The following is a 19,414-nucleotide window of genomic DNA, read 5'->3' on the forward strand; positions in this document are numbered from 1 at the left end:
AAGACGCGCGTTGAGTGGCGAAGCGCTGCAAAAGTCTGGATGCTTGTTTTAAGCACCGAGGGGTACCTGCCTGGGTTTGGGGTAGGTGTCACAAACCTCCAGTAAAAGAACATGGGCAGCTATAGTCCTGCAACAGTCAAGAAGAGCTGGGCTGAATGAACTCATTAGTGATTTTCTTGTAATTAGTATTACCCAATGCTTTTACTTTAAGAAGTCTTTAAGATTTTTTTTTCTAGCGCATTGTAAGATAATTTCTGATCAAGACATCTGCTTCAATGAAAGTCACATTTTGCCATGCAAATGCACGTTTCAACCCAATAAAGTCGCCATAATAAGGCTTTTAGCACGGCATACCTACAGTGAGGTTATTGTAGCCAAATCCTCTCCTTTCGCATACAAGCTTAATCTGTGCTGAAATGATCTGTTACAATTAAAATGACATTTACAGAGACAGTTACACCTTGCATCCTAATGAATCCGCCTGCGCCTACCGAAGGTGTTTAAACAGAGGGCCCGAAGAAAGTGGAAAACCCCGCTTCGAGTGACATGCCGGAGTTGCCCTCCAACTTTTATCCCCCGCTTCCATCCATCATTAAGAAACTGCTCAAATGGTAATCATCTCTATCTCTCTTTCGCCGCACCAGTAAACTCCTTTCCATGTTTTTAAGATCAAAACAAAAGTTCTAGTGTCTGATGGGTATGTAAAAAAATAATAAGGTGACGGTTGGTGTGAAGTTGGGTTGGGTTTTTTTTGGTTGTGGGTTGGTTTTTTTTGTTGTTTTGTTTTTTTTTTTTTTCTTTCTTACGGAGGGGGGGAAGTGCTGGAAGGGATTTCTTTAAAAAATGTGCGGACATTGTTGTAGAGGCAGTAGCGTGCGCCGAGGGGAGCTCTTTCTCTCCCTCGCATTGTGCTGGGAGCAGGTGCTGTCTACATTACCATACAGCTGAGAGCACAAAGAGCTAACTGATTCAGTCCTTACACAATAACAAACGGCCTTAATGACAGCCACGCGAACGACACACACCAAACTCACTTTTTACTAAGCTGAAGGAGGAAAAAAGAGAGAGAGAGAGAGGGAGAGAGGGAGAGGTTGCTGGTGATGATGATAATAATCATAGAGGGGTGCGGGACCCGGGCGGAGCGGGTGGCTCTCTCCGGCAGCGGTGGTGGTGGGGACGGTACCCGCGGAGCCCCGCAGACGGATCCCCTCCGCGGGTCTCCTCCGGGAACCCGCCCGCGCCCTCCCCCGCCGTCTGGAGCCCCGGGGACCCCCCCTTCCCTCCGCCGGCGGGATGCGCGCTGGGAGCGGAGCCACGGGATGAGCGAGACCCGGCTCGGTTCGCTCCAGTTCATTCCCCCTTCCCCAGTTATCCCGCTGATGCCAGGGGAAGTGCGGTGTGAATTTCAAGGGATCAGATTGCCCTTGTTGTGGCTCGCTGGCTCCCACCTCCCTCGTCCCTTTAAAGCCGAAGATGCCCCTCGGAAGTGGTCACGACCACCGAGTTACTTTTTGGGGGCACGGCGGTTGCTTTGCACGTTTCAAGAGGTAATTACAGCCCGCCGTCCCCGGGGTTGTTTTCTCGGCGGAGCGTGTTGCGCTGGCTCTCTCCGGTGCAGAGGGGGTGTCACCCTCTCCCCGGAGCAGAAGGGGGATTCTTGCGGTTACCAAATTTGCAGGAATGTAAATGAGCACGTTTTGTGAGCGCGGAGGGGAGGGGGAGGAGGGTTGCACATTTTACAGCTCACTGACCATTTGGCGATCCATTGAGAGGAGGGTTTGGAAAAGTGGCTCCTTTGTGACAGCTCTAGCCAGATTGGGGGGCTGCTCATTTGCATCTCATTAGGCATGCAGGCGGCCGGCGGAATATAAGGGAGGCAGGCGCCCAAGGAGAGGCAGATCCTTAGCGCTTCACCCTGGGAGAGAGCCGCCGAGCTGCGGCGCAGAGCAGAGCAGAGCAGAACACGGCAGAGCAGAGCAGAGCAGAATACGGCAGAGCAGAGCAGAGCAGAGAGCAGGCACCCCCTCCCCCGTAGGAGCACACCCGGACACGCTCAGTGCGCCGCTATTGAGACACGAGCTTATTTTTGTTGGCTGGGATTCCTCTAAAAACAAAAGTAAGCCCACAACAAGGAAAGAGAGCTTCGCTTCTTCTCAACAACAACAAAAAAAAACAAAACCAAAAAAGAAAAAAAAAACCAGAAAAAAAGGGGATCAAGGCTCCGACGTGACCTGCCCGCCGCCGCTGCCGTTTGACACCCGCCCGCCCCCACGTGCGCAGGGGAGCGCAGCCGAGCAGGGCCGCTCCCGCATCGCACCGCACCGCACCGCCGGGAATTATCGCCGCTGCTACTGCAGGGATTTCCAGATCGCCGATTTTTTTTTTTTTTTTAAATCGTCCTTGGGAAGCCTCTTCTCTGCCTCTGTTGGGAATAAAGTTGCTTTTATTTTTTAATTTTTTAAATTTTCTTCCTGAAGAAAAGGAGGAGCATCGTGGATTGGGAAAGAAAAAGAGTTTAGCAGATTAATTTTAACATTTTTTTCCCCTTCCTTTTTCTTTTACCATCCGAAAGAGCTGTCAGTCGCCGACAGGCTACATACGTAGAGGTATCGACAGAGGGAAAAAAAAGTCAGAGACACTCCTGAAAGAAGGAGACCGTGACACTAACTCTTCCAGCTCTGCTGGGGCGAGCGGCTTTGGCCGCTGTATTTTTCCCTTAACCCCGAGAGACACTTTCCCTTTTCCCCTGTGACGAGAAGCCAAGGGGCAGGAACGCGAGGGCACCAGAGCTGCCCCTCCAAAATGGGAGGTCGGTTCCTGCTGACGCTCGCCCTCTTCTCGGTGCTGCTGAGCCGCTGCCAGGTAAGTGCCCGCGGGGCGGGGGGCAGAAATACCTGCGGTGTTCCCTGCACCGGGGGGTCCCACGGGGCTGCCGGGGACTTGCTGCCTGTTGCAGCCGGGAGAAGCGGGGAGGGGCGTCGGGGCAGGGGGTGTCCGGCCCGCTGATGCCCGGCGGGGCCGGGCCGGGGCCGGGGGAGCGGGCTGCTCGGCGGGCTGACGGCCGCTGTCCCCGCCCCGCAGGTCGGCTGCTCCGGGGTCTTCGAGCTGAAGCTGCAGGAGTTTGTCAATAAGAAGGGGCTGCTCAGCAACCGCAACTGCTGCCGCGGGGGGGGGCCCGGCGGCGGGCTGCAGCAGTGCGACTGCAAGACCTTCTTCCGCGTCTGCCTCAAGCACTACCAGGCCAGCGTCTCCCCCGAGCCGCCCTGCACCTACGGCAGCGCCATCACCCCCGTCCTCGGCGCCAACTCCTTCAGCGTCCCCGACGGCGCGGGCGGCGCCGACCCCGCCTTCAGCAACCCCATCCGCTTCCCCTTCGGCTTCACCTGGCCCGTAAGTGGGGGGGCGGCGCGGGAGGGGGCGGCCCACATCCCACCCCGGGCCACCCCAGCTGGGCGAGCGCCTTTCCGAGGGGCCACCGAGCCCCCCGGGGGTGTCGGGGGGGGGGATGGGGACTGATAACTTCGGGGGTTGGGGGCGCTGACCCCTGGCCTGCCTGCTCTCACGCTCTCCCGGTGGGTTGTCTCCGCTCCTTCTTTCCCCAGGGCACCTTCTCGCTCATCATTGAAGCTCTGCATACGGACTCTCCTGATGACCTCACCACAGGTAACTGCCCGGAAACAGACTCTTCTCCAGAATAATCCCAGCCCTGCGGCCCCACTTGGCCCCTCTCTCTGCCGCGTGCAGCATGTTCCCCCCATCCCATCCCTGCTCCTCGTTGGGAGGTCATGGGAAGAGAGGCCAGCCTGCTGGCGTGCAGCCCTGTCATCCTGCCTCTGTGGTTCCCCTCCCACCAGAGACCCCCAGTGGAGCATCTTCCTCCCCCCACGCCTGCTTCGGGCTCCCTAATCACGCCTCTCCTCTCCACTTTCACACAGAAAACCCCGAGCGCCTCATCAGCCGCCTGGCCACCCAGAGGCACTTGGCGGTAGGTGAAGAGTGGTCCCAGGACCTGCACAGCAGCGGCCGCACTGACCTCAAGTACTCCTATCGCTTCGTGTGCGACGAGCACTACTACGGAGAAGGCTGTTCTGTCTTCTGCCGCCCCCGGGATGATGCCTTTGGTCACTTCACTTGTGGAGAGCGTGGCGAAAAAGTCTGCAACCCGGGCTGGAAAGGCCAGTACTGCACTGAGCGTGAGTGTCCACCTTCTTGTCTCCCTGGGCACCGGCTGCAGCAGTGTCCCCTGAGCTCTTGGGGATGGGCATTTCTCTGCCATCAGGCCCCACGGGACAGGGGGAGCCAAGCTACAGTGGGTGGAGGTCTGGTGTTGTGCACGGGCTTTACTGGTGCGGGGGACGGGAGGTCCTCAGCATTGCCACAGAAAGTTAACGCAGACAGCCCCTTCTCAAACGAATAAAATGTCAGTGCCAACATTACACTCTTGCTCGTTTGCTGTAGGTATGAAATCTGATAGCAAAATATCCAGCAGTTGCTTGAGACGTTATTAAAATGTATCAGGACTACTTTCTAAACCTAGCCATCCCTTCAACCATGGTACATTGCTATCATCATCTGCAGGATACATGACTTCAGGAGAGGGAGCTAGGCTTTGGCAACACCCATGCGGCAGGCTTGTTGGTAGGCTTGTTAGGGTCTGATGTCTTGCCGCTTTGTATTGAGAAAAGTATTGGGAGGCGCAAGATACATTCTCTGGCCCCTAGACTGTACCTTTCTCATTTGGGGTACTCATAAATGGCCAGTAACAGAGATTGTTGTACCTGGAGCCACAAGAACATTCAGCTTCTTCCCCATCTCTCTTCTGTGCCATTGCCATGATCATCACTGCTAATAAAGTAGCGAGGGACATGAGTTTTAAAGTATGTCTGAGCTTGAAGTTGTCAAGGAATGTGGTGTGTTGATACAGCAGGAAAAGCTGGGACAGTACGCATATCACAGAGGATAGTCAGGGATGTGAGATACCTGCAGCTTTGTACAAGATTACTGCCCTTTGTAGATGCGTAGCGGTGCGCACCCAAACATGCACACAGCGCTCCTGCCACAGCATGTGATGGCATTCTCTGTGTGTATACACGGCTCTGAAGTATGCTGGCAGATGACGTACTGGGTGCGTGCTCCTCTCCACTCATCAGAGGGCCAGGCAGGCAGGGAGAAAACAGTTACAGGCTGTAAACCAGCCTCTTGGTTCCCTTCTAGTGTTTTTGTTTTTCTTAAAGCCCACCTACACTGTGGTGGTCTCAGCTGAGCTGCTAGCAAATGAACCCAGATTGATTATTCACACTGTTAGTGACTGCTAGGATGCTTTTAGCAGTGCATGGTACAATGTTGCACAATAAACAGCAGGGAGAGGAGCTCGCATTTCCTTTGATAGTGCTTTAAATAGGAACTACAACCTTTCCCATGATCAAAAGTGCCCAGCCCAGTTGTGTCAAGGGGTGGGGGAAAAGGAAGCATTTTGATAATGAGCTCTTTCGGGGCTGTCAGCACTTTTGGATGCCTGTACATCACTGCTCTTCCCATAGCAAAGAAGAAGACTGTTCGTCTTTTTTGACTTGTTACGTATGCCCTTCGCTCTGCTTTCCCTCTCAGAAAGAAAGAGCTTGTAACAGTGACACAGACCTACTGGGCAGGGGAGATGTGTTTATGTATGCATGCAAAAAGACTGTTTTGCCGTTAGCGAACGGAGCTGCCAGTTGCAGATTGCTTCCCGTTGCCTTGCCCCCAGCTCCATTCTTTCCAACTTGGAGGCGATCTGATTATCAGCGCTGATTCTTTCTTTCTTTTTCTCCCCCCCCCACCCCCCCATCCCGCTTCCCTTCGCATGCCATTGTCTCTGGCTGGCTTTGTTGAATTAAAACTTTGCAGTGCCTGCTTAATGAGTTCCATAACCAGGCGAAGTAATGAGCAGAAGTCCCTTTTTTTTTCCCTTCCCTCATCCTCCCTCCTGCTGGCCCGCTTACCTCTTTCACCAGGGCTGCACCCACCCACCCGCCCCTTTTTGCAGCGGGGCGGAGGAGGGGGGAAGGAGGGAGGAAGAACTTTAGACTTATTTATTTGAATAAGAAAAAAAAAAAAAGTTTTTTTGCAGCGAAATCACGCGCGTGCCATAGATTAGCTGTGGGCAGGGATAGGCTGCCGGCCGCCGGCCGCCGGCCCCATTGGCTCCGGGGCCGGGGTATTGTTGCAGTGGGGCAGCTGCTGGGAGAGAATAGACAATAGAGCAGCTGTCTTGCACTGGCACCCTGCACACCAGCTGTCCACTCTTATCTGCACACACACTTTCGGGGGATATTAAGAGGTGGAGCTGTGTGCATAGAATTGGAAAAAAGGACTTCTGACCCTCACTGGGAAGGGAAGGGGGGTGAGGGGCTGTGGGGAAGGGAGCAATTGTGAGTCTTCTTTTGTCTGTGTGCAACTGTATTAAGAAGAATGCTCATCCCCGGCGATAAGTAAAGTGCCCAGTTACGGGGCGAGATCAATATTCCTGCAGACTCCAGAGATTAACTCAGCTGTGCTTAACTGCCCCAACCTAGTAAAAGGGGCTTGCTCCCCACTCGCAAGGTGCTCTCGGGATGGGATGTATAAAAGGGAGGCATTCAGCCCTGGTGCTGATGTCTTTCCCTGCTTGGTTTGTTTACAGCAATTTGTTTGCCTGGATGCGATGAGCAACACGGTTTTTGTGACAAACCTGGGGAATGCAAGTAAGTTTTCCACTCCTCTCCTGCTCCCTTCTTTGTCTTTAACATTGATGCTCTGGTGTTAAGGAAGCCGCTGGTTATTTGGAAGGTCTGTTTAAATGCCTTGCTACATGTTAGATGGTAATTTGAGAAATCCAGGTGATGTCAGATCAAAGTATTAATCTACAAGTCAAACATCAGTGCCACTAATATTAACCTGATGAGTTTACAGTGCTGTGTGTAAGGTTTAGCTGTTTGTTACTGGAGTAAACAAATTAACTACCTGGAACCATGGCTCTGTCTAAGCAAGTGGAAGAAATAGCTGGAACCGATGAAAGCCGATGCTACGGTTGGACTCAGTGACTTTCTTACATGAAGGATCACTGAGGGCTTTTAGGAAACTTGATCCCTGACATCAGTGTGTTTGTAGAGTTTGTGATAGGGTTTCCAACTGTGAAAAGTCTAAATCTGACAAGACTTTGTTGATGTTTGTTTTTTTTTTTTCCCCAGATGCAGAGTGGGTTGGCAGGGACGATATTGTGATGAGTGTATCCGATACCCAGGCTGCCTCCATGGTACCTGTCAGCAGCCATGGCAGTGCAACTGCCAGGAAGGCTGGGGTGGCCTTTTCTGCAACCAGGGTGAGTTCTCAGTCCTTGCCTGACCATCTGTTTTAAAATGCAGAAAGCAAGTGACTATTTCCAGCTCACCCACCCTGTGCTAGCCTTGCAAAGGAGCAAGTATCTTGACTGCCCTCTTTAAAAAAAACATAAATAATCTTTTACAGACCTGAACTACTGCACCCATCACAAGCCCTGCAAGAATGGTGCCACATGCACCAACACTGGTCAGGGGAGCTACACTTGTTCTTGCCGACCTGGATACACAGGCTCCAACTGTGAGATTGAGATCAATGAATGTGACGCCAACCCTTGCAAGAATGGTGGAAGCTGCACTGTAAGTTTGAGTTGCTCGTGCCGGCTGAAACCCCAAGGGAGGAGTTAATGTCAGTTTTACTGATTTTCAAAATCCCTTTTTGGATTTCAAAGCAATTTCAGGTTGCTTTTTTTTGACAATTTCTCATTTCTTCCTCCCAGGATCTCGAGAACAGCTATTCTTGTACCTGCCCCCCGGGCTTCTATGGTAAAAACTGTGAGCTGAGCGCGATGACTTGTGCTGACGGACCATGCTTCAATGGTGGGAGATGTACTGACAACCCTGATGGGGGATACAGCTGCCGCTGCCCACTGGGTTATTCTGGGTTCAACTGTGAAAAGAAAATTGATTACTGCAGTTCCAGCCCTTGTGCTAATGGTAAGGCCAAACATGCTACAGTGACCTTCTAAAAGGAGACCATTCAGTTACTTTGGCTTCTGGTCTGGAGTTCATAACAAGGCCCACTAGGTCAATCATGATCCACGTCATGTCAATAGTTGACTTGGTGGAGGAACTGCACTTAAAAAGTAATGGTGTGATTTGGGCTACTGCTGCAGATTGCATTTTCTCAAGGGGTGACTGTAGCCAGGTAACTTGGCCTGAAGCTTCATGCATGAAAATGTGGAAGATTATACTTGCAAATGTTTTGCAAAGACGCTCTTGAGCTCTGTGGATGCAAAATGCCATACAAGTGCTAAATATTATTACTTGTAATCTGGTAACGGTAATCTTCCTGTTTTGATTAAACTAGCAAAGACTTTCTTTACTGCAGTCCTCCTCATTCATTGCCACTCAAACTCTGTAATGGGAGACTGTGGTGTTAACCTGATCTGGACTAGCTTTGTTGTCCATGTTGAGTGAAATGTTAAAAACTGAATAGGGTGGAGAATGAAAAATAGATCTGCTTAACAAATGTTTTCCTTAAAAAAACCAACCCCATACTTTTTTCTGGTGGATCAGACTGGGCAAAGATTGAGCTAACCTCTCAAAAAGGAAAGCTTTCCTTAGCCTCTGGTTGTGACAGTCACCCTGAGAGCAGCAGGTGGGAGGCTGTCGGGTCTGGCTGCGCACCACTCAACGCTCATCCCCCTTGGTGTCTTGCAGGAGCCCAGTGCGTTGATCTGGGGAACTCCTACATATGCCAGTGCCAGGCTGGCTTTACTGGGAGACACTGTGATGATAACGTGGACGACTGCGCCTCCTTTCCCTGCGTCAATGGAGGGACCTGCCAGGATGGCATCAATGACTATTCTTGCACGTGCCCCCCAGGATACAACGGGAAGAACTGCAGCACCCCGGTGAGCAGGTGTGAACACAACCCCTGCCACAACGGGGCCACCTGCCACGAAAGAAACAACCGCTATGTCTGTGAGTGCGCCCGGGGGTACGGCGGGCTCAACTGCCAGTTTTTGCTCCCCGAGCCGCCTCAGGGACCGGTCATCGTTGACTTCACTGAGAAGTACACGGAAGGCCAGAACACCCAGTTCCCCTGGATCGCCGTCTGCGCCGGGATTATTCTGGTCCTCATGCTGCTGCTGGGGTGCGCTGCTGTGGTCGTCTGCGTCAGGCTCAGAGTGCAAAAGAGGCACCACCAGCCTGATGCCTGCAGGAGCGAGACTGAGACCATGAACAACCTAGCGAACTGCCAGCGTGAAAAGGACATTTCCATAAGTGTCATTGGTGCCACTCAGATTAAAAACACAAATAAGAAAGTAGACTTTCACAGTGATAACTCTGATAAAAATGGCTACAAAGTAAGATACCCATCAGTGGATTACAATTTGGTGCATGAACTCAAGAACGAGGACTCTGTTAAAGAGGAGCACAGCAAATGTGAAGCCAAGTGTGAAACGTATGATTCGGAGGCAGAGGAGAAAAGTGCAGTACAACTAAAGAGGTATTTCTCACATCTGAGTATGGGGGGGCCAGCTTGACTCGGAAGGGTGTGTTTGTGTCTTCTAGGTAGTGTTAAGCAACATCCATCTGACTTGTGTTGTCTCTTTTTGTCTTCAATAGTGATACTTCTGAAAGAAAACGACCAGATTCAGTATATTCCACTTCAAAGGACACAAAGTACCAGTCGGTGTATGTCATATCAGAAGAGAAAGATGAGTGCATCATAGCAACTGAGGTTAGTATACTGCCTGGCGGTTGGAACATCAGGGAGAAGTCTCCGTGCACAACCCTCATCTAACACATGTCAGGGCAGCTAAACTTTTTTCCATGTTGCCGCAGTGATTTGTACCTGTTGACATCCAGCCAGCTCGAGTTTGTTATGCTTTGGACGTTGTAAAGACAAGCTCAGTGACTTACTGCTGTGGATGTTATGAGTCTGACAGCTTTTGCAGACAAGGGTACAGTGGTAGTGTGGTTGTGGTCTGCTGACCTACCGCTTGGCCAGCTTCATGCAGAATCTGTTCTTGCCCGGTGTAGACAAAAGAGTCCCAGTCTGCTGCAGCCCTACAACCCTCCTGTTACTTTCCATTAACCTCTCCTGATCTCTGCTCATGTTTTCTCTCACCAGGTGTAAACCAGAGGTGATACGGCAAGGTGGTTGTTCAGAACAATTTCAGAGGAGACGTGCCCCGATGAATGCTGCTGAAAGAGGAATGGGAGATAGATTCCTTCACTGACTGCTGCTGAGAAACTAAATTCAGGCTTGAGCTGGTTCTCTACTGAAGTTAGCAAAGTGACTGCAAAATAAAAAGACAAGATGGACACCAGGCAAGGGTCTGTGTTCAAGGATTACTGTTGCACTGCCTTTTATGAATTTTATCATTGCACTATGGTCAGTTGCTTTTCTATATATATTTAAATGAATGGACTTAATTACTACATAAGAAGCATGCACTGCCTGAAGTGTATATTTTGGATTCTTATGAGCCAGTCTTTTCTTGAATTAGAGACACAAACACTGCCTTTATTGTCTTTTTTGATACTAAAATGTGTTTTTACTAGGTGAGAAAAAGTGTGTTATTTTTTTGAATCTGTAAAAATATTTTCATGATAATTGTAAAGCTTGAGTATTTTGTGATGTTCGTTTTTTTATAATTTAAATTTTTTGGTAAATATGTACAAAGGCACTTCGGGTCTATGTGACTATATTTTTTTGTATATAAATGTATTTATGGAATATTGTGCAAATGTTATTTGAGTTTTTTTTACCGTTTTGTTAATGAAGAAATTCATTTTTAAAATATTTTTCCAAAATAAATATTATTAATGATAACTAGAGTGCTACGTTTATTCCATAAACCATGATGAACTGACTGAACCTTGCAACCAGGCATCTGACAGGCTTCTATGGACTCTTGGGAGAATGGGGTAGGACCGAGACCTATCACAAAGACTGAGGAACAACTTTTTCTGTGTAGACCCCCCTCCTTCCCATCCAAAGCTTCTGAACTGTTGACCCTGCAGTTGTGCTCACTCTTACCCCAAAGGTGAATGCCTGTCACAACCTTGAGTAATGTTTGCTCTGTCACGTTGGGCGGTGTATATTTAAACACATACAGCATCACTTCCCGAGGAAGAGCAATGTGAGTGTGCTCTGTCGTAATCCAGATGTTGGGCTCATCATGACTCAGCTTTTAACTTCTTGCAACCTCAAACACTTGCCTGGAATCTCGGGGGAGTTTGGGACGTGCAGGGCATGCCGGTGAGGACCCCCAGCTTAGGTCCTTGATGTGCACCCATGGGATGTGCGCTCCCCCAGTCACACCTGCCAGGGGGTGGCACTTTCCTCTCCAGGAAAGGGTGACACTGAATTGCCTGGTGGCCTCAACTCTCCTGGCTATGCCTGTCTGAAGTATTAGTTGCATCTTTGTTTTCTACTCTGCCCCTGGTGCTTGCTGCCTTCGTATTGGGGCAGGGTGTGATCCCGTTCTCTCGCTTGGCCCCGAACACTCGGGCAATGTCCCCAGTTTAGTTTGCCCTAACTAGCTCTCCTTCAGGTTGTGCTGCATGTTAATTAGCAGAGGTCCTTCAGAAACAGGCAAGTGTTCTTTCACTTCAGGAAAACCTAGGAAATAATTTCCTTTTTGCTCCATTAAAGGTGAACCCCTATCATTGTAGGCCTCCTTCCACAGCTTTGGGGGGCTGGTGAAAATCCTCTGTTCCCATCCACGTCAGGGGGAGAGCCATCCTAAACACAAAGAGTGGGATAGCAGATATAATCAAGCAATTATCACAGCTGGTGATCTATAACTGTAAAGTATATATGTGCTCCCCTTGTTTTAGTGTACATAAATACATGAACCGTTGGAACTGTACTGTGAGGTTGATGGAAATCTCACACTGACTGCAGGGACTTGTCTGTCTATAACTATAAGGCTTTCTGGCTAAGCCAAACCTTAGACAACATCTACTGACTCATGCAAGTGAGCCTTGGTAGGTTTTGTTGCCATCTCTGTTGCTGATCTGCTCTTCAACCTTGCGCCAATCACTTTATTACTCTCTGTATCCTCTTCCCAAGCTTTTTGGAGCAGGCTTGTCTCTTACAATGTACTGCACTCTGCACAGTCAGTGCCGTGGTCTCACCTGGGCCCTCGTAATGCTGCTTCCGTAGAAATAACAGCAACAAACAGAAAGTCATAGGTGGCTGAATGCCTCTGTAATGTCAGGTCTTTAGTGCTACAGCAAATACTACTATAGTATTTATATACATCTACTGTTATAATATGGTGTCAGGTAAAGGTCTGGAAAAGCACACAGCTCCCTGCTCTTGTAGAAAGGCATGACATTGGCATCTACCTAGCTTCACTTAAAAATAAAATAGCTTCAGAAAGCTCAGTCTGTCCAAGTGTGCTAACTACCAGGAGTGCTGAGCTTGGTGAGCAAAATAAAACGTGGGCAGGGAGAAGGGCTCGGTCTTGTCCTGAAGCACCTTCTGAAATGGTGGCTACACAGATGAGCCAAACAGCTTCTTCCTTTTCTGTCTCAAACAGGTTTGGGGCTACTGCTGCATGCAGGATTTACTTCTTGTACAGGATTACTAAGTGCCCCGAACCTGAGTGTGCGTGTATACGGGGACTCTCAGTGACCAGAGCAGGTTGAGCCATGCAGTGTGGAGCACTGGCTCCATGCTCCTCTCCTGTAGTGCCTGGGCCTTTCTAGGGGGAAAAAATGGATGATCTGGGCGGGGGGTGGAAGTCGTACATGTGTTTGCTCGAGAGAGAGAGGGCGGCACACACAGGTGCAGAGCTGTGCGTGCAGGTGGCACGCACTGTGGGCAAGGGGCGGCTATGGTGCCTGCCTCAGCCCTGCCAGGGCCGCGCTGGCCCTGCCAAAAAGCGTCGGGAACCTCCCTGTCAGCAGGGTCCCCAAAAAGCCTCCTCGTTCTAAAACAAGAGGAGAGCCTGCCTAGAGAGGCTGCTTAGCTGGGACAGCTGAGAATTCAGGGCCTGATCCAAAGCCCATTAAAACTAATGGAAAGGCTCCAACGAGCTGCAGGGACGCATGGCACCATGCCCCTCCTGACACAGCACATCTCCGTCCTTCCCCGGGGAAGCTGCACATACCTATGTGGTGCGTGTCCCCACAGGTGGGGGCCACAAAAGCCTAGAGCCCATCTAGCCAGGTTTGCCCCCTGGGCAGCTCATCCCCCTGGCTCCAGCCCGCATGCTGTGCCAGGACCTGGGGGGCCTGGGGTCCATCCCCAGGCCATCACTGTGGCATCGTCCCTTCATGCCCCCACCTTGACCGGCAAGACCTCTTCCCCTCCACCCTGCAGTGGCCAGGGAGAGCTTGGCCTGCTTTGGTGCCAGGTCTCAACAGGGTGGCCCAAGAAGGCATCCCTCAGCCCACGCCTCTGCCTGCAAACCTGTCTCTCTGTGGCCAGCGGTGTTTGCAGGGTTGGCATGGACAGGACATGTCTGAATCTTAGAGGCACTGAACCCGCAGGAGAGGTTAGCTGCAGGGAGGTGTTAGCTGCCCTGTTTGTGGAAGGGGACTTTTTAAGCAAGGCTTTTGAAATGTAGGAAGCTTTGGGTTCAGACAGCATGTCTTTGGTTTAATTGCAAGACACAGGCTTATAAATTGTTTTAAATTGATATTTGTGCTAACTTCATACACAGTGCAGGAGGACAGCTTGGGTGTCAGGAAGCTTGGCTACTATTCCTGGCTCCGCCACAGACCTGATGTGTAACCTTGGGAAAGGAAGGATGGTCTTGTGGTCAAGGCAGTGCAGAGGGACTCAGGAGGGCCCCCTTCTATTTCCAGTGCTCCCTCCAGACTTCCTGTGCAACCTTGGACCTGTGTCACTTTATCTTTCCAAGACCTTAGGAAAATGGGGGCCTCCTGGTTGTGCTAACAAGGAGAAGGTCAGTTTGTGCTTGTGAGAGGATACCATGGTGGTGGGGAATGTTTAAATGCCCTCCAAGGTGAAGAAGGCTATTTCCTATCTCTGCACATCAGATTGCTTGTCTGCGAGGTGGTGAGCTATTTTTGCAAAGCACTTTCAGATGCTTGCGTGGAATAAAGACCCCTGTCACAATTGAAACATCCATCATCTCGGAAAGGATACGCAAACCCTGTGCTGGCAGCAAGGAGACGAACTGGTGGGGGGAGGGGAGGCAGCTGTGGTGTGCTCGCAGGGTGTGCGGGGGGATGCGCTGCAGCTGTGTGCCCACTGCCCAGAAAGGATGCTGCACGCAGCAGTGTTAATGCGGGGGGCCACAGTGCCATCAGCCTCTTGTCACAGAGCAGCACCTGCCATCAGGGTCTGTAGCCTGCTCTCTGCTGTAGCAGGCTTTCTTCCAGCGAAACTGTTTTGCAGGTAGAGATATAGATTAAACTTTGTTTGGAGCTATGAGGGAAAAGGAGGAAAGGTGCAGAAATGATACAGGTGGGAATTCTTCACCAGCAGACCTTGGGAAACATCCCTATTGTTATGGCCTAACATCCAGACTCATCTATTTCAAAGAAAATGACCTGAGAACTACTTCCAGGACAAATCCCAAACTGAGTGGCAATCTCTCATGATGCCTGACATCTTTCAGATGTAACATGGGACCTACTGTTGTGGAAATGTGACAACTGATCCCGCTGCTCGCAGTGAGGCAGAGGTGGGTGACAGAGCCGCTGTGGTGTGGGGGCTGCTGCCTGGCCAGTGGGGCAGGGAGGTGGGGCTGGAGGTCACGCCGTCTTTGTGGCAGGTTGGCTTTTTTTCTTAGGAAGAAGCATCTCTGATCTTTTCTTCTGCTGCTACGGCCTCATCTCCTGCACCAATAAATTCGGTTCTGCTGGGGCTGCTCTCTGGCCCTGCAGCCCATTGGTATGGATCAGTCTGCATCCGTAGCGTTAAACTGCCTTACTCTCCCAATCCAGCTGCTTACATCCACACTGCCTGTGGGGGATGGCTCCTGCTTTGTGCCTAGGAACAGCTTGGGACAGTGCTAACCGTGGGGGCAAAAGCATGGCAGGACCACTATAGCAATGCAATGATACAGATGGTTGTTCTCCAGAAACCAGGAGCTGCTTAATTTCCCAGCACAGCTGTATCCAGAGCATCCTAGTGCTGTGTTCAGGAATGCCTTACTCCTTGGCATAGATGAGGGAACGCTGTACGTCAGCTGTGGGGGTAACTGTGAAGGGTCAGTGCGGGCTCATGTCACCTTTTAGGGGCAACTATATAAACTGGCATTGCTTGCTTTAAAGCCTGCTCTGTGTATGGATTATATATGAACAGGGTGATATTTTTCATGGTATAAAACTATACCACCTGAATGGCTAGTGTGGATGTAGTTCCACTGGAAGAAAGGTCACGTACATCAGTGGAGATACCTTCCCTTCCCCTGTTTATTTAGCTAAACCGTGCTAGTAAAACCAACTTTATACCAGTGCACTCTCCAGAGCGTGGCTGTGTGGCTATAAAGACACAGGTATAATTCACAAAGTAAATGGCTGTTCAGGCAAGGCTTCAGCACTCACAGTTGCGCAGGCTCAGGACTGCTCGTTAGTGCGTGTATCTCCACGGGGTAATTTCCCAGGGTGCTGAAGGCTGAGCAAGAGAAAGGATCAGGATGGGGGTGTCCTGCGTTCTCTTTTGTAACATGAAACTAGAACTTTGCGAGGACAGCACTTTCTGTGGGAAAGGACAGAGCAGACAGACAGCTCCGTCCAGCCCTTGGTGCAGGGAGGACATGTGCTGCAGAGCCCCCTGAACCAACTGCTGCCAGGATGTTCATGCTGGAGGCACTTGATGACCATTTCTAATCAGAATTTTTATCTAGCAGAAAATTATGTTTTTCCCTAACACTTCAAAGTAAGTATTTTTATGAAGGAGATTTTCAGTGGGGAAAATGTTTTTCAGCTATGATAAACTGAAATACCCTCTTGAAAAGCTATTATGAGTTTCACTTTCTTTGTGAAGCAAGATAGCAAAACGACAAGTAAGTGCTTCTCAACAGACAGAAAATTAGATGAAAACTTCCCATCTTTTTCTTTTTCTTTTTTTTCCTCGCCCCAAAAATAGAATTGATCTGGGAATTTTATCTCATTAAAAAGTGGTATATTTTACTTTTGATTTTGCTTTATAATGTGAACATCTTTAAAGATAAGTTCTCCCTCTCACCCCGTTTTCTGGCCCTAAGTAACACCTTAGTGTCCTGAGGTTGTATTTAACGCAAGCAAACTGCAGGATTTGGCCATATGTCATAAAATATTTTTAATGATAACCTGCACAAGGAAAAACTGGTATCCTCAAGAACAACTTATTACACGAGGCAGAAAGCATTATGAGATACGAACTCCTAGCACAAAAGGTTAGCACTTTACCATTAATACAAATAAATTAAACCTCTTCAGAATGTTTTCAACAGGCATAGAGTCAAAATACCTCATCTACATTTAAAGTAAAAATTTTACAGAGGAGAATCAGGCCTCCAACATTTGGATCCAAGTTCCACATCCAAGATAATTTGGCTATTACTTGTGTGCTTTCCTTTTCAAGGCACTGAAAGGTTTTCCTTTACCAGCTTTTCCATATATGCAAACGCGGGTGTTTACAAAGGCCACCTGTCTGAAAAATGTAAACCCCTCGCTTCGGTCTGGTTTTACCTTGGTTTGAATCAAAGGGCCCGTGGAATTCTCCATTGCCCTGCAGTGGTGATGGTTTGGCACAGCTGCTGCTGTTTCTGCCGTGATTGCGGGTGTCTTTGGAAAAGTCAGATGCCCGGCGCTCTCGCTCAAAGTCAGTGGAATTGTTCAGAGCAAAAAACTAATGTGGAACAACTATGTGTTATGCTTGTTGTAGCCTTTTTTTGTTTCTTTCTGTCTGTCTTTCTTTCTGTATCAGTTTAAAGAAAGAAACCTTGAAAAAATATATGATGCTGTGTAAGTTTTTCTAATTGACTTCAGGAAGTGTTATCTGAAATGGCAGTTGTGAGCACACAAACTCAGCAGACTTATCTGTGTTATCTAATTACCAGACTATAAAGTTCTGCTGACATTTCCCTTTGATAAATACAGTACACTGCTTTCTTTATCTATCTGTATTAAAGAAACAATGTTCTCCTAAACCCAACCTCATGCATGCTTTTTACTAAAACAACGCTATAAACCCCAAGACTAACAGAAATGTTGCCACAGCTTCAACAGTCCTAAATGAAAACAGTGGCTTTCAGATGAAAAACATTATCTAATGGTGGTAGGAAACCACTACAAATCTCAGTGTTTAAACTGTGAATAAGCATGAAACAGATTTGACCGGTATTTATTAAGCAAAAAGAGAGAGCTGGAGGGGGGGGAAAAAGGAAACAAAGAGCAGCAGTATTACAGGTGTGCTTGCATTTCTTCCCTGCTGCTGACGTGTTCAACTATGTGCAGAAATATGGAATCATAGAATAATTTAAGTTGGAAAAGACCCTTAAGATTGAGTCCAACCGTAAACCTAAGACTGCCAAGTCCACCACTAAACCATGTCCCTAAGCACCACATCTACATGTCTTTTATATTATGTATTGTTTTATAGTATATATTAGTGTTTACTATAAAGTTTTCAATCCAGGATTGCCAGAACTGGCTGGACTTTCAGAGCTCGTTTCTGCATGTGGACAGGAGGGGTTTGGATGATCGCGGAAAGCAGGGCTTCCTACACCAAGCTTTGGTCTCCTTTGTTTTCTTCTGCCATGTGAGAAGAGCTTTGGGTGCCTGCTGCACTGGGATGGAAGGAGCAAGAGGCAGCCAGGGGCTGTTTCAGGAAGAGGTAAGGCAGGGCATTGCTTTGCCTGGGGAACCCCTGGCTGGGCTTGATCTGAGCAGGGAGACAGAGGCCCCCACAGAAGACAAAACGGACACAGAAACATTACAACACCCATAGCACTGAAATCCCATCTTGTAGGCCCTCTGAGTTTCCATTGGCCTTGGTGAGAATTAGGCATATGGGGTCTGTGGTGGTTGGGAATCTTTTGGCACCTGTACGCACCCCACAGTCACTGTGTGCCCCTGCCCCTGTGACCGATGAACCAGCGCATATTGAAGATTAAAGGCCACATCCGCAAAAGATATGGGGTGTTCAGTGCTTTTTACTTTTAGAATAAAGAACCCACAAGTGAAAAAGAAAAGCTGCGATACCACGCTGGGGTAAGCTGTAAACACACATTGTACATCAAATGTAGCCACCAAGTTCTGGGGATGTTCCAAAGAGCACTTTTCTATCACGTAGAAAAGATACCCATTTCTGTCAGAAATGCTAAAGGAAGTGTTAATGATGGGAATAAATAACAGGTGCTGGGAGCAGCTGTTACTGATTAATGACTTGTCTTTTTTTAAATAGGTTTTCTGTTGGGGGAATCAGAAGTTTTCAGTAATGCTCCATTGTCAGACATTCGAGGAATTTTTTTCTGTTTTCTAATAAAGTGCTCCTGCATTATTTCTAAGGCAAAACAGATCCAAGAATCAAGCTAAATTCATGTTTGAGTTTCAGGCCATCAAAAATTGAGGAAAATCCAAACTATAATGCTTCTCAATTGTACAAATGACTTTCTTTCTTTCTGCCCATTTCCATCTTGTGTTCTCTCACTTTTTCTGTGTTTTTTTTCCTGTCTCTCTTTACCTCTCCATCTCCCTCTTTCTGTTTACCTGAGGTATCTGCAGACAGTGGTTCCAATGCCATTTATATTTGTCCCTGAAGTTGTCTTTTTATAAACATATGAGGGATGATGAGATTGAATGTTACAAGAAAGACTGGCACTGTTGCCATTTTTCAATGATGAAGTAATTTAAAAGTCATTGAGGACAGCTCAGTGAAAACATCTGCTCTGTGCCTTGGGGCCATCAGAGAAGCAAACAAAATAGTGTGATGGAAAACAATATGGAAAATACTGTAGTAATTATAATTATTTTTTATTCAAGAATTTAATTTTTATATGCATCTAAACCCACTTCAGAAACAATGGCAAGTACCATAATATCACATTTTTTGGCACAAAAAGGAAGGCATGGGGGCTGCTATCCTGACCCCTTTGAAGTTAATGGCAATGCTTGTATTGACTCAAATAGAGCTAGGATTTCTTACAGAAATCTAGGTCACCCAAGACTGCCTTTCCAGTAGTCTAGAGCCCCATCTCCCTGCATCCTAAAATGGCCAGAAAGCCACAGTCAGTTCCCATCTTGGCATTTCAAAACAGATAGGTTCAAGACTGAATGGACTGCAGAGGCTGACAGGGGAGGTTACAAGGCGTGTGGAAAGGCTTCCAGGTCATGATAAAATGCTAGGGTTTCCTCACTAAAGAGCAGGTAAAGATAGAAGATGACAGTACAAGGAATAGTGGTTTGGCTTCTCC

The 19,414-nt window shown here is 48.7% G+C and overlaps 1 protein-coding gene across 1 annotated transcript; it reads left to right on the top strand.

Moving 5' to 3' along the window:
• The first annotated feature begins 1,757 nt into the window (after positions 1–1,757).
• On the top strand, positions 1,758–10,834 carry DLL1 (delta like canonical Notch ligand 1). Its single transcript, XM_037392884.1, has 11 exons — positions 1,758–2,862; positions 3,082–3,390; positions 3,603–3,663; positions 3,936–4,193; positions 6,659–6,719; positions 7,206–7,336; positions 7,483–7,652; positions 7,793–8,009; positions 8,736–9,528; positions 9,648–9,762; positions 10,156–10,834. Exons 1-11 carry the CDS (start codon positions 2,803–2,805, stop codon positions 10,159–10,161), a joined length of 2,181 nt encoding a protein of 726 aa, XP_037248781.1. The 5' UTR covers positions 1,758–2,802; the 3' UTR covers positions 10,162–10,834.
• Positions 10,835–19,414: the final 8,580 nt, after the last annotated feature.

The sequence above is a fragment of the Falco rusticolus genome, chromosome 6 (assembly GCF_015220075.1).
Source record: "Falco rusticolus isolate bFalRus1 chromosome 6, bFalRus1.pri, whole genome shotgun sequence".
In the NCBI taxonomy this organism is placed as follows: domain Eukaryota; kingdom Metazoa; phylum Chordata; class Aves; order Falconiformes; family Falconidae; genus Falco; species Falco rusticolus.